The 15600-nt window shown below is 28.2% G+C and overlaps 1 protein-coding gene across 2 annotated transcripts; it reads right to left on the bottom strand.

Annotated features, from left to right (window-relative positions):
* Positions 1–192: 192 nt before the first annotated feature.
* Positions 193–11847, bottom strand: LOC112683432 (glucose-6-phosphate 1-dehydrogenase). Of its 2 annotated transcripts, XM_025554479.1 has the most exons (11): positions 11202–11847; positions 10714–10928; positions 3195–3313; positions 2987–3133; positions 2683–2900; positions 2455–2613; positions 1708–1927; positions 1415–1634; positions 1146–1351; positions 908–1068; positions 746–842 (listed from the first exon to the last, which is right to left on the bottom strand). In XM_025554479.1, exons 2-11 carry the CDS (start codon positions 10763–10765, stop codon positions 746–748), a joined length of 1599 nt encoding a protein of 532 aa, XP_025410264.1. In that variant the 5' UTR covers positions 10766–10928; positions 11202–11847. The 2 variants fall into 2 exon arrangements, with proteins under 2 accessions (XP_025410265.1, XP_025410264.1); XM_025554480.1 differs by lacking the exon at positions 11202–11847 and having other exon boundaries at positions 193–842; positions 10714–10765.
* Positions 11848–15600: the final 3753 nt, after the last annotated feature.

Here is a 15600-nt window from a genome sequence, read left to right as displayed (position 1 = left end):
TACATAAACGTGTAATATGTTAATTTACAATATTAGATATAAGTGATGATACCCTGTATTTGCTATAAATTTAAAAATATTACATCATATTAACTAAAAATATGTAGAATGAAAATTAAATCATAATATTTTAACCAAAAACCCTGTTATGGTATTTGAAATATATCTAAAAATAATCTCCAGAAAAAATAATATAAGTTTTGAAATAATATATTGCCTTAAATTTGAACTTGAATTTAAGGTGCTGTTAATGAACTACTTCTTCCGCATCCAAATTATATGAACTACATTTCATGTACATATAATTTACTTATTTTTTTAGATAACGGATTGTAAATAATTATTTACAAAAAAAATTTAAACTTAAAACAGCCAACTCATAAAGTCGTGTAATTCAATATATGAATATTATTATTCAACATTATTGCTAAAATGTATAAATTTAACAAATACAATAGAAGTATTATTATAACCTATATATAAGTAGATATGAGAATAAAATTATACAAAAATAATTTTCAGATAAAACAAACTTACATCACTACCATCTCCTAAATGTATGATAATACAAAATTAATAGAAATTTAAATGATAAATGTATTATAAATTCAAATCATTAACGGAATGTTTAAATGGCAGATCTTTTAATAATATAATTTAGATAAATACATATTATAGGTAACCATAATGAAAAATCAGGTCAAAAAAAAAAAAAAAAAAAAAAAAACAATACATTTTAGGTGATTTATGTATGAGGTTTAACCCATTTGTAAGACCCATAGTACTTGAAATTGTGAGCAAGTGAAAGTTCGTCAGCTTCCTCAGGACCACGAGAACCATATCTATTTTAGAACAAAAATCATAAATTCAATTAAGCCATAAAATTCTTTAGAAATATCCAACATACTTGTATAATGCTGGTTCGGGTTGAGTCAATTCAATTTCGTGAAGAAGAGGAGTGAAAATACGCCAAGCCTCAGAGAGTTCATCAGCACGTACAAAATGCATTTGAGAACCACAAAATACATCCAATATTAATCGTTCATAAGCGTCGGGTAACTTGACATTCTAAAAAGAAAAATTTATAATTTTTAGAACATGCATCAAAACATACATTTTTGTTTAGATGACAATAATTAACTTACCTTATAACGATGATTGTAGGTCAAATCAAGTTCGGTTTCTTCCATTTCGAATCCTATACCAGGCCTTTTGGTCATCATTTTAATGTACACGGCTTCGTCTGGTTGAACTCGAATAACGAGTTCGTTTCTTTTTAAAACTCCGCCGAATATATCACCAGGTACATCATGATATTGAATTCGAATCTCAGCTTTACGTTCGTTTAAAGCTATGTAAATAACAATAAAATATACATTCAAAACGTGACAATTATAAAAGTAACACACTTTACCTTTTCCACATTTTAGTATAAAAGGAACGCCATCCCAACGTTCGTTATTAATTTTCAAAACAGCGGACGCAAACGTTGCAGTCTTTGAACCACTTGGCACAGTCTTGTCATCACAATATCCAAATTTCTTATGTTCTTCTGTAGCCTCTTGATCACCAATATACTGTCCTAATATTACGTCCGATATTTTCACGTCAGGTATACACTTAAGAACTTTAACCTAAATAAAACAAATACTAATTATTAAACAACTACAATTCAACATTTTTTAATATCTTTTCAGTAAACCTGACCTTTTCATTTCGTACGTCATCAGGATGTATGGTCGCCGGCTTCTCCATAGCTAACAAACTAAGAATCTGGAGCAAATGGTTTTGCATAACATCTCGGATTATGCCAAAATTATCAAAATACCCACCACGGCCTTCTGTGCCAAACGGTTCTTTAAAAGTAATTTGCACTTGTGCAATATTATCCCTATTCCACCCAGTATTCAATATTCTGTTTCCGAACCTAAACAATTAATATAATTTAGTAAGATGAAAAATTAAACATCTTTACAATTTTGGGTAAAGTTGGGTTAGGTTAGTCGAAAAATATCACTGTAAAAAATAGGAAATCTGAAATAAATTAAATATCCCACCAAATACATTATCATTAATTATTAAAAAAAAAGGCAAAATGTTGGAAGTTGAAAATAAAAATTTTTCTACGTCATTTAATTGAGATGACGTCATGGAATACGGAATAAAAAACAAACTTTAATGAGATTTTTTTTAAAAAAAAATAAATAATTTATGAAATATTATAGTAAGTAATTTTAAGTATTAGTACGTATTTTAAGTTTTTATATTTATATTACTAATAATTTTAAATTTATTTTTATTTTAATAGATCTCGATATCTTGAACTTTTTTTTCCTGTTCCCCTTTGAGATTCGTCATAACGATAGTTATGAGAGTTAGAGTTAGTTATAAGAGTTATTCATTTAGGTGTATATCAAAACGTTGGTCGAAACTTCTTCGTGCATTATTCAATACCTGAGCGTCATGAGATTTTGGACCATTTCTTTTCCTAGGTAATGATCAATACGGTACACTTGATCTTCAGTAAACAACTTGGCCAAATGTTCGCTCAATTGCAATGAACTAGCTGCATCTCGACCAAAAGGCTTTTCGACGATAACACGAGTCCAACCTCTATAAAACAATTTTATTAACAATCTCATCACTTGTTATATATTTAGATATATCTACAATTATACTAACTTATGATCCATGCATGTTTCGTAGATATGAGTAGTAGTTACTTCGAACAACGAAGGTGGTATTGCTAAATAGAATAACCTATTGGAAATCCCGGATATTTCATGTTTAGCGAGTTTCGAGTTTAGAGAGCGATAATCAGCGGATTCGCTATAAGATCCAGCAATATAAAAATTATAAGACCAAAATTCTGCTAGGCGTTTTTTCTCATTTTCGTTGCACTTAATAATTAAATCAAACCGTTCAAAAATTAAATTAAAAAAAAAATAATTTCGTAAACATCGGTAAATTTCTTTTTTTTGCGTACTTTTAAATATGGAGCAACGTTACTTTTCAGTTGTTCCATGGTTAGTTTAGATCGTGAATATCCATAAATAAATGTCTTTTCTGGAATCAGTTTGTCACGAAATAACATCCAAAGAGTAGGATAGATTTTCTTTTTTGCTAAATCTCCCTGTAATGTAAAATAAGATTATAACAAGACCAATTTAACAGAAACAGAAATAATATGTTACCGAAGCGCCCATCACGACGATAAGATGCGTTATGTTTTGATCATAGTGGGCACCTTCTACGTCCATTTGGGGAGAATTTAAGGACGTCCTTATTAGACGAAGAGCTTCTTCTAGAGTACCTATATATTAAATATTTAATTAAAAACAAAAGCAGCAATAATTTTTCTGATTTTTGTTATGTTAAGATTTTACAGTACTACTACTTTCAAAGGGTATCAACCCGTTTATAATAATAATAATAATAATAAATAATAAATAATTAATATAAAGTAGTAGGTTAAAATAAAAGTTTTTTAAAAAAACCACACAAATTATTTATAAATGTTATAGTAGTATAACAGATATAAATGACTATATTAAAAGATAACTATGAATATATATATATATATATATATATATACTATGGATATATTAAATACGAACTATAGTTAAACATAGTAAAATGTAAAATACAAATAAATTTAGCTTTAAAACTATAGGTATTATAAACAAAAACCAAATATTCATTACTATTCATAATAATGCATAATACAGTTACGGTTTTTAATACATTATATGTGATATATTATCATATACGAGGTTCGTAGGTTCTAACACAGTAATTAAATGTATTGCTTTATTTGTTCAAGTCCATGATTACGTTAAGGAATGAATCATAAAACATTTAAATTTCATACATAAGATTTTTTTAATGAATAAAAAATTAGATACATATAATTCTTATAAAGTTCATGGATATTTTATACAATGTGATCACGATTTCAGATATCACTAAATATCTCAGCTGGGTGATCTTATATTGAAATTAATATTTTGGAGGGCTTAGGAGGTATTGAAATACACATTTTTTACAATTTTTTCATTTTTAACCTTAATTTTTTTTTCAAACAATTTTTGTATAAAAGTTTTTTTTATTTTTAAAATAAACCAAATAAAATTAAATCAAATTTTTTAAGTCGTGCATAGTTGGTTTTTACGACACTTTTATTTAAAGTAGAACATTTTTAAAAATACTAACAAATAATTGAACTTTATTTTTAGTACGTGATATTTTTGTAGTTAAAATAATAATAAACAAATTATTTATAGCAAATTAATTGGACAAATTCCTCGCGAAGTTGGGGTTTCTTATGGTTTTTTCCAAAAAAAAAAAATCTAAAAATAAATAAAATTCACCCAATTGTTTACAATATAAAGTAGATTTTGTGTGCAAAAGATTCTGTTATAAGTTAGAATTTATCTTTTTACTATTAATTACATTCCTTGAACAAATGAATCACAAATTACTAACAATGATAAAATGAACCAACTAAATACTGAATATGAAACGAACCCCACTAGTCACGTGAAACTAATTTTCACACGGTTTGGGAATAAAATGGTGGGAACTTATCAATAACAAGTTTGCAGGACTGTACTTTTATGATAGAAAGCTGAAAGGTAGATGAAACTACCAATAATGTGTTAGATGATGTTCCATTAGACACGCAACAGCATGTCGACAACATTACAATATGTTCTTATAACAAGATAACGAACTAGCCCATTCAATAGTTGTAGGACAATATTTAGATAAATTGTTTCCAAAACGCTGAAGACGTACTAAAGACGTTGTTCCTTGACCAGCACGGTCCCCAGATTTTAATTTAATACATTTTTTTTTTTTTATGGGGACTTTTAAAAACTGCAGTTTACGCAGATTCACCTGTCAGTCTCCAGGACATAAAAAAAAAATGCAGACAGAATGACGTTCTTAAAGGGCCTCACCACCACGTCTTTTATTAACAAAAACTACTATTTCTAATTTCAATACTACGTGTCGACAATTATTACGATTTTCATTCTGAAAAAATATAAGAATTCTCCATAATATGTACAAGGGAACAATCGAGCCACATTTTAAATTTTTTTAATTTGAATTGCAATAAATATTGTAGAAAATTCAAAAAAATACAGAATTTCAAGCTTAAATATTTAATTAACTAAATACAATTTTTAAAATGTGCCTCGATCGATCCTTCGTATATGTTGTGGAAAAAAAGAATGTTTTTTTCAGAATGCAAATCGAGATAATCGTTGCAACATATTTTTTGAATTAGAATCGTATAGAATGAAAAGTAAACATTTTTTCGCGATCTCTATTAAAGATCTGACATGTGCGTACGAGAGCCCTCCGTACCGCTATCACGCCGCGTCAAGATAATGAACCTATACAGTGTAATATAATTAGATACGTTATTTCGTAGTATCCTATAATAATGTTAGCAAATAGTTATATTTCCGTGACCTAATCATAATATTATATACCTGGGCGACTGTTAAGTCCACTAGAATAAAAAGGTAATAAAAGGTCTATTGTAAACTCCGCCAGTTTTTTTTGTGTTGTGCCTGTGTATCCTTTCATAAAATCTAAGAAATTAATTTTATAAAAGTCAACCGAATGTTCATATTTTTAGTAAAGTTCTTACAGCATTTCAAACCCATACTATGCAGTGCAATAACGGAACATTTCGTTATTATAACCTTTACCGATTATGATTATCAGAGTTCGTATTTTGTAGGAATTTTTTTTTTCCTATTAGGCTAAAACGAAGCAATGTAAGATTTAAACTGAATTTGTTGTTTTCCCTTTTATACCTACTTTTTTTTTTATATTACAGCCTTTACGTTAGGTTCCATGTATTTTTGTCGTATAGGTAACCTAGATTCAACGATTTATATATTTTATACTCTAACAGACAAGATGAATTTTGCCTATTGATATGATGACTAAATTTGAATACCTAAACAAAAATAATACAAATTACTTTGCTCTGCAAACTATTTACAGCTTTTTTTTTATTATTATTAATTACTGTTATACATAAAAAAACATGAGTACTTAATTTTAGATAAACTATAATTCAACAAAAATATGGTTAACTGCGATAACGATTACGATGAACGAGTACCTGGATGATGATACGGAAAGAAGTGGTACCCGCATTAACACCACACACACTAATAATCATTTACAACTAATACATAGATCTCAGGTGGTGACGATGAGATTAGAAATTGCCTAAATGTTGTTCCTTAAATAAATGCTATAGCGAGGCCCCTTAAAAAAAACCAAATCAAAAGGAATACGTCAATCGATATTTTGATATGTTTAAAAAAAACATAACGGGAACAATTTTTACAATTAGATACATTTATTAAATATAATGTATATTTTTGTGTTACAAATGACTGTTATTATTATTATAATTAGTTAGTTATTATTTTGATTACAAAAAAATCACTAAATATAAAATTCAAATATTTGACACTATTATTTAGTACACTACTATTAAGTGCTTTAAGTAAAACTTTGTAAAAAAAATCAAATATGAAAAACTTTGAATTTTAATTTACTTCAATTTGGTCAATTTTAAAAATAGAAAAATATTACAAAAATAGATATGAAAAAAAAAAACTAGCAAATTTAATAATTTTAAATAACAGTGCATTTTGATATGCTAATTATAAATTTATAATGTGTACATACCTATGTAATTATCTTTTTTAACAATTTAATAGATAAATTATATCTTATCAAAAATACCAAATAATGCAAAACTTTAATGATTAATAAATAATTATCAACAATTTATTTGAATTATAATCTATTTCGACAAAATAAATTTGAGTCTCTATTTTGAATTCTTAAAAGAAACAGTTATAAAATATTTGAATTCAAAATGCATTTATAATAATTTAAGATACTAAATTGAAAAATTTACATCAAGGAATTATAAACTAAACATTTATAATATTTTCTGAGTTTCCAGACTTCATATTTATAAATGTAATATAATGTAATGATAAGTCCATAAAACAAAAATTGTGTTATACTATTAAATTTACGTATTTTGAAGAAATATAAAAATTACTTTTAACCAGATATAGTCTAATAAATATTCAATTGTATATAAAATTTTAATAATTTACTTTATTTAATTGGGTACAATGTACATTTGAATTGATTAATTCAATTACTACTGAAATTTCCTGGTTAAATATAGATATATCTGGATAAAATTAACACATGGAATACCTTTTTTAATATTAAGTAAGTATCATAAGTAAAATATTATATTATAATAACTAATTGGAAATAAAAATAACTAATACTAGTTCACTGATATAAAAATAATAAAATATAATTTATTTTATAACTGTTATAAATGATAATATGATCAAACTATTTTTTTAATTAAATACACTTTTAATTGTTTAAATACTTATTAAAAAATTCATAGAAGTTGTTTTATATACTATATACCTATATATATGTGTGCATATGTGTTAGATTATTTCAACAATTTGAAGGTAACGTTTTTATAAAACAAGTATAAAATAACATATATTTTAATTTTACAATTGTAGCATTTTAATTTGAGGTAAATTAACTGGTAAAATAAAAATGCTATTTCTTTATTCTGGGCCCCCACACAAGTCTTCTCAGTGGGGCCCAGTATTTCATTGTATGAAACCAAAATTAAATAAATAAATAATAAATCAACTAATCAAAATTATTAGCAGTACCTCGATCCAAATCAAAACTTTATGTTGTTAATTTTAAGATTAAAATTTGGACACTTACAGATTTTTACCACTGATGTTTCCAATTTGAAGTCAATTTGAGTGGTTCGATAATAAAATATAAAATTAACTATAGAATAATATAGATATATTATAATAGTACAATATATTATAATATTATAATAATACAAATTATTGAGCTAAAGGTAAAAATAAAAAATCATTAGCTATAAATTAAAAATATTTAATTTTCCTAAAACTAATCATATTTGAATGGTTTGGAACCTCTGCTTTTAGAAATAATTATAAATTAGTAAGACCTTTTTTATAATGTGAAGGAAAATTCAATAAACTGGTATTTAGACGATTAATGATTTATAATTGTTTAGTTAAAGCTAGTATTCTTATGCTGAGTTACTAAGTATTAGAACATTGATCATTTTAAATATAAATTTACATATTTGTAAAAATCTAAAGATTCAACTAAATCAATTTTCTTTATAAATGTATAAAATTAAGAAATATGATTAAATATTTTTACGAATTTTAATGATTTGTTTTTTTCTAATTTTTTTTTTTTTCAAGGTATCTCATTAAGTATATAATACTATTTTATATTAACCTTTGCTTATAATCCAGTCTTATCATTTGAAAAATACTTCTTTAAATAGCTAACATGATATAAAAGTATTGAGCAGATAGAATATTTTATCCAGGTTACAATATATATAAATTTTTAGAATTAAAGACTGAAACCTTTTACATTAGAATTGTATTTTAAATGCAATAATTTATCATTTGTTTTAATATTAAAATAGCATGTTATTGTGCCAAGGTACTTGTATTCTTATTATTATTCAATATAAATAAATATTTTTATAAAACTTAACATAATTTGATATGTTTAATTTAACTTAATAAAATCTCCGATAAAAACCTAAAACTTAATAACTAAAAAAACATATTTGAAATTTTTAACTTTCTTAATACCAAATTATGATAATAAAAGATTTGATTATTCTTTTGTACATAATAAAGGAACATTTATATTAATTTGATAATAGGTAATAAACTATTAACAGAGTATTTAACTTTTTAATAATAAAATTACAATTGCATCAATGTATAAAAAAAAAAAGTAAGGAAAAACTATAGTAATTTGACAAATTATTTATTATATAGGTTTTTATATATTTGTAATTAATACATTTATAAATTGTATAGTAAATATAGTTTTTGATACATCAAAATCTATATGAATTCAAAAAGAAAGTATGATAAACAATAATGGTAAAATATATTATGAATAAAAAGCATTTTATAACAAACTGTAGTTTAGTGGTCATAAGATTGTAACTAAATATAGAACATTACCTTTGTTTGATGAGATCCTTAATTTTCCTTTAAATGAATATTAAACAATTTATTTATTTGTAGCCACTAGGTACCTACTCAATAATAGAATTATAAATAGGCAAATATGAGTAAAATTAAAACTATGAATTCTGTTAATATAAAATGTAGAAATAGTTTACTATGTTAACTTGTGCATAATATCAAAGTATATTTCTGAACATCATTGAAAGTCATACTTCATTATATAAGTTAAATTAAAAAAAGCACTTTATCCTAGATAAGATAATTTTTTTAAATATTTACTTTTGTAAATACTTGTCTACAATACTATAAATCTTAAAAAAAAAATTACAGAGTTCTAAACTATAGTTACAATGCAAATACATTTTTACTGCAACGTTGGAAAGCAGACAAAATCTCTTCAGATAACATGTCAAGTAAAAATACTTTGTATTATATACTAATAAATGTATAATTTTGTTTTTTGCATAAGCCTTTAAGAAATAAGTTAATTCTATGTATTACTTGTTTTTTTCTATATTAACACAACTAATTAATTTCTTTATTTCCAATTTTTAATTTAATTATCTTTAATACAAGCTTAACATTCAATTTTATAGATTAATTATAAACTATACTAATAATAATATTTTATAGAAAAATCATTAAATTTCTCTTCAAATTACCTTTATACTAATATATTCTTAATTATGAGATTTACCTAGTTCTTTCCTATTCTTTTTACATAAAAATTCAAAAACAATTAATATATAATACATATTAGATACTGATTAATAGATATATTCTTATTTATAAATAATTAAAGGTGTTCCAATTTAAAGATTTATGTTTACAAGCAGAGACCCCACATCAAATTCTGGGCCCCTGTACCAAAGGTTTGTCCGGGCCCCTTACAAAACTTCCAATTATTAAATTTACCATTAATTAAAAAAAAATCAAGATTCGTAAATATTTTAACAATATTAATGTCTTTATTTTTTATTACAATATTATCTGAAAAAGAAAGAAAAAAAGTATATTTTAATTTATATTTAATACATTTTTTTTTGAAGTTTTAATTTTATTTTATGGGCTTTGAGATCAGCAAATTCAATTATTATATCATCAATAATTATATCATCAAAATGTATTGTCAAAGCCAATACATTTTCCATAGATAAAAGAGCAAGTGAGTTAACACAAACACAATAATTTCTAGGTAATCAATGGTTAACCCGCACCTCAAACTATCAAAATAACTTAATATACCTATATAATAAATATATAAAATTTATTTTATAATATTATTTAATATAAAATAAGTATTTCTATTATAATTTTAAAAATTACAATTTATTTTAACGGGCTTACAGGTCCTTAAAATAGCCAGGCCTCTGTACTTAAGGTTCAGCAGCCCCTTATGGGGGCTCTATTTTCAAGCATTGAATTTAGTGTTTAATAGTTTAAGTCTGTATGCCTAGTTTGATATATATTAAAACTATAAGAATAGTAGTAATAAAGTTACAACTACATAAAAAGCTATGTACTATCATACAAAGCGCTGTTTAATCAAACAATTTAATCACGGTAGACTTACTCATTTTGGACTGGTCGACTAGATCGTAGTGTCCTTTTTCTTTAAAAAACATCGACTAATAGCCACAACCGTTGGACGATTGAGCAACTTCTGCGAAAGCACGATCAGAACGAATGATTTTAGATGATGATCAGGGTGTTTTTTTTTTCTTCCCTTTCGCCGAGCGGTTGTACGTACGTCACGACAAGTGATGCAGTCGCGCGTCAATGGATCGACTGAGCAATGCAAAACGAAAAGAACAACAGTTAAGACGAGAACGAAATCCAAACGAATAAATCGGAACGGGTCGAAGCGATAGTACTACGGACGACGGACACGGGAGACGTGGTAGGACGTGGTGGTGGTAGAGGTGAACAAGGGCAATGCGTCAGAAAGTGAGGAAAAATAAAGAAATGATCGATAATATTAAGTCGGATGTATCGTGGACGACGGTGTCGAGGCGATTGGTACCGGCTCACGCGGCTCGACTATGGCTTACTGGTACTGACCTACTTTTACCGCGTGCAGAGCGGTTCGCTTTGCCACCACCGACGACGGCGACAGAGTCACTCTCGGTTTCGTTTCTTTCCCCCTTCGCCGGCCGACCGGTCAAGTTCAACCGTCGTCGACAAAAAAATCTGTTGGCGCTGTCGGTACTGGTATTGGTGCGGCGGCGAATGTACGGAGACGGCTGCCTGGACGGGAGTTGAGCAGCGATGGCGTGCGATCGTGGACTAAACACCGATTTCGCCCACGGACGGTCGTGTTGCAATAATTATTTATATTCTACGTTCCCCTCCTCGGTCGCACGCCGGAACCTTATCACGGTGCCACGGGCCTAAAGTCCAGAAGCCGGTCGACGGCGCTCGCGTAGCAATATTCCAATCTTATCGCATCGACGCGGACAACAGGAACGCGGATAGGGCCGGACGGTCTCGAGCGAAAAGATTCGCGTTATTATCGTGCCGCCGCGACAATTGCCGTTGTCAATGTTTCCGAAACGTTGCGACTGCGCAATGCCTGCGACACGGTAACGATTTCGCAAAACAGCGGTGTTCGATCACGGTGGCGGCGATCCGACGGGGAAACCGGTATTCGTCGAGGCGATCGTCTTCAACATTATTCCGCGCCGCGCGGGGATGTGCGTGGCGCAGCGATCGGTCGTATTGCGCGTCGCACCGGACATAACCTCCAACCGTCGCCGCGTTATCACGTAGCCGACGATCGGGATTCCGGCGCCAAGAACCGCACGTGCGCCGCAGCCGCGCCATCTGCTAGTCCGCCGAAGAGTTTTCCATAATTTTAACGCTCCAGCGATTTTCCGTTTATCCCCTCTGCTCCTCCCCGCGTTCCCATCGGTCCAATCCGCACGCGGATCTAAATACGATTACTAGGATGCATACCGATTAAAGCCGCCCCGGTATGACGTTTTAGAACGAATCGAGTCCCGGGTCATTTGAAGTGTACTTGGTGCTATAAGAGTCCTGAGCCCAAGGCCGTGGCTAAGGGGGAGGGGGGTGTGCACCGAATGCCAAAAGCTTTTTCATAATCAAAGTAATACTACTGAAAGTTAATCATATTATTTGACTCGTAATGTTTAACACGTTCAACGTTATGGTCTCGACGTGTAGGCGAAATCGTTTACATTGTCTGATCGACGGTATTGATAGCTTATTTTTAGCATTGGTATTTATTTTTTTCCTGAAATAACAACGTCATCAATAACAAATTAACAATAATATACCATTTATACTCAATTATTATTGTTACTTGGTATAATTCATTTTAATAACTTTAATGACGTAAACGAATGTCGACTTGAACCAGTTTTATTTTGAACCCGTCCATATGTCACGATAATGTTCACATCATAGTTCATTAACGCAAAAGTTGTATAGATAGGTACCTAATTATTTTTCATCGGCAACTATTTAAAGGTAAGTTATTTTTTATGCAATCGAATAAATTTGATTTGTTAATTAATTATACCGGTTTAGTATGATACGTTATTGTCTACATGATTTGTTCTACCTATAAAGTTTGAGTTATATTACTTAATTATTTTGGTTGTATTACCTGTAACAGTGTCATCGACATAGAGAAGTTTTTCTGCCCTGAAAAGGTTAAAAATCTGGTTAAGAAATAGAATGAATAAAGAGAGATTAGTTAAATGTACATAATGATGTCGAAATTAAGCCTGATGAAATCATTGACCAGTTTGTCAAGACCAAAAATAGAAAGCTAGAATTAATTCTTTAAATTTGAATTTAATATTTTATTTTTATTATTTTTTGACCTAAGTATTATATACTATTGTGTAGAATGTAAATATATGTAACCTTATTATATTTGTAATTTTTAAATATGTATTTTCATTATTTTGATATTTTTTTATTTTTGCTGTACCAGATTTATAAAATTTGAGTTTTTTTTTAAGTATAAAAATGTTGTCATTGATACCAATTTGTAAGTATCAATTAAAAATTGTGATATTAAAAATTATGTTATTAAATATGAATAGTATCTGATAAATACATTTAAATTACTCCCCCCCCCCCTTGATGAATTTTTGGATCCGCCACTGGTACACATTAAACAAAATCTACATATTCAAGTGCGACAAAAATACTTTACTTTTCTCATCTGGTATATTTTTCGTTTGTACCGAAATCCGACCTCTCTGTACACTGTCCGAGTACTTTGAATAACATAAATACACAATGATTAACAATTTTTCAATACGATCTTACGTAGTCATTCAAACATTTTCCAAATCGACGTTCTGTTTATGATTATCTAGAAATATGAACTTTACTTTTTAATAATAAAATAAAACGTGTATGCACCTGTCTAATCTCTTGTGACTTAATTACATACAGTATTGTTAAGCCGAAAAAAATTGTACGTTACATGTATGAATATGTACGTGATTGCGGACGTAGCAGAATGTAGCTGAATGAAATCTATCAACTTACGAGTAGTGTAGATATAACCAATTAATTTATATTTTATAATAATATTATAAGCATTGTGTACGCGATTATGCAGTAAAATGTGATGAAGGTGAAAAGTACTAAGATACGTTTTCGGTATAATTTTGAATAGGTCACATCACAAACTGTATCATGTAGATATTAAATCGAATCATATACCAATGCCTGCAGAAATTTGTTTGAAACAGAATTCTTTTTTTTTTTTTGTCTCAGATAATTCCGTCCCACATGGAAATTAAAATTGGTCTCGCCATAAATGTACCTATCAGTGGCATGCCGAATATAGGTCTAAATGAAGCCCAGGCATCAAGTTAAAAAGGGGTGGGTGGTTGTTGGATAATAATTTGTAAATCACATAATTATCGTATATATTTAGGTAGAGAAATATTGATTTATTAATTCTGAATAAGATGAATTTAAATATGGGGGCTAATCTAGACTTTGTAATTGGCATTAAAAAAATTTTTTATCTCGGCACGCTACTGGTACCTATTATGGATATTATCTCATTATAATATAAGTACGAAACTTATCTAAACGCAATATATTTTTTCTCGAATAATTTCGTATTCAGAAAATTTTCACCTTGTTTAAAAAATGTGTGCTAAGTGATTACGAAAACATTGAAAATTGGCATCTATATTATAGAAATAGAATCATATTTGTAGTCTAGTACATATTGATTAAAATTCTATGATAACATATGAAACCATTGCATTTGCCTAAAATGACTAATGCCAGTTGGCTAGTACTATAGCCTCTATAGGACTATTATTTAGCGCAATGACATAGGTACTTCTTGTTTAGTGTAATCGGAAACAGATAACTAATATGATTCATGCTATTAGACAAAACTAACAGAACCGCAATTTTATTTTATATTTTTACTTTTAAATTTATTGAATTTAATGAAGTTATTCAAAATAGTGTATTTAATTGTTCATCGATCTTTTTGTGTACCATCGAAAGATAGGTTAGGTTAACTAACTACAACGTGTACACATATCAAACAAGCCCGAACGCTATTATACGAAATACGATCGCAATTAAAACCGCAGTTTGGTAGATGCTTATCGCCATGTTAAGTTTGGTAGGTATCTGTAGGATACAACCATTGATTATAAATACTAGTAAATAGTAAATAGTAGTATAAATAGTATTTATAATAAATGGTACAACCTTCACTGTAAAGATATGGAACTAGTATTGAAAAGTGCCTATAGGTAGGTTTACTACTAGTCTTGTAAAATATTTGAACAAAAGATTTGAATACTATTTTAAATACATTAAAAAAATATATTCAAAAACGTATTTTGAAAATGTTTTTTTAGTATTATTTTTTATTTAAATACTAAATTCAGAAAAAATATATTTGTATGTATAAATAAATTATAACCCTGATTAGTGGTCAATAATAACATTAAATATAGTATGAGCACGAAAAACCCGATAAATGGTGATAGTAAATTACTATAATATTTATTAGTGGTGGGCTGATCCTAGAACCAATATCGGTGGTATCGGTTTATTTTCAAAACCGATATTGGTGGTATCGGTTTATTTTCAAAACCGATATTTGAATCAATACCGCAAAAAAAAAGAACCACCAGCATAAAATACATTAATACCAATATTTTAATCACTAAATATCGATAGTACTGTGGTAGGCCACAGTAAAATAATTCAATGCTAATATTATGTCATATCGGTTTTATCGGTTTGTGGTATCGGATTAATTTTAATATCGGTTCATGGTTTTGCCAAAGAGTTGATTTTTTTATGTAATATATTAAAAATCAACTTAGTTTTTACTTGTGATTATAATATCGGGTATCTGTTTTATATCGGCAGTATATTAGGTGTCGGTAAAAAGTGATATCGGCCCATCCTTAATATTTATACTGCAATATCTCCC

The sequence above is a fragment of the Sipha flava genome, unplaced genomic scaffold (genome assembly GCF_003268045.1).
Source record: "Sipha flava isolate LNK unplaced genomic scaffold, YSA_version1 225_pilon_pilon, whole genome shotgun sequence".
In the NCBI taxonomy this organism is placed as follows: domain Eukaryota; kingdom Metazoa; phylum Arthropoda; class Insecta; order Hemiptera; family Aphididae; genus Sipha; species Sipha flava.
Note: the sequence above shows the minus strand (reverse complement) of the source record. Positions and strands in the feature narration are given on the sequence as shown.

Excerpts from the sequence above, each read along its gene's own strand:
- LOC112683432 (XM_025554479.1), bottom strand. The coding sequence starts at position 10,765 with ATGTTTTTTAAAGAAAAAGGACACTACGATCTAGTCGACCAGTCCAAA. Across the intron at positions 3,314-10,713 it reads AGTCGACCAGTCCAAAATGA|GTACTCTAGAAGAAGCTCTT; the intron begins GTAAGTCTACCG and ends TTTAATATATAG. Across the intron at positions 1,352-1,414 it reads TATACTAAAATGTGGAAAAG|CTTTAAACGAACGTAAAGCT; the intron begins GTAAAGTGTGTT and ends TTATTTACATAG.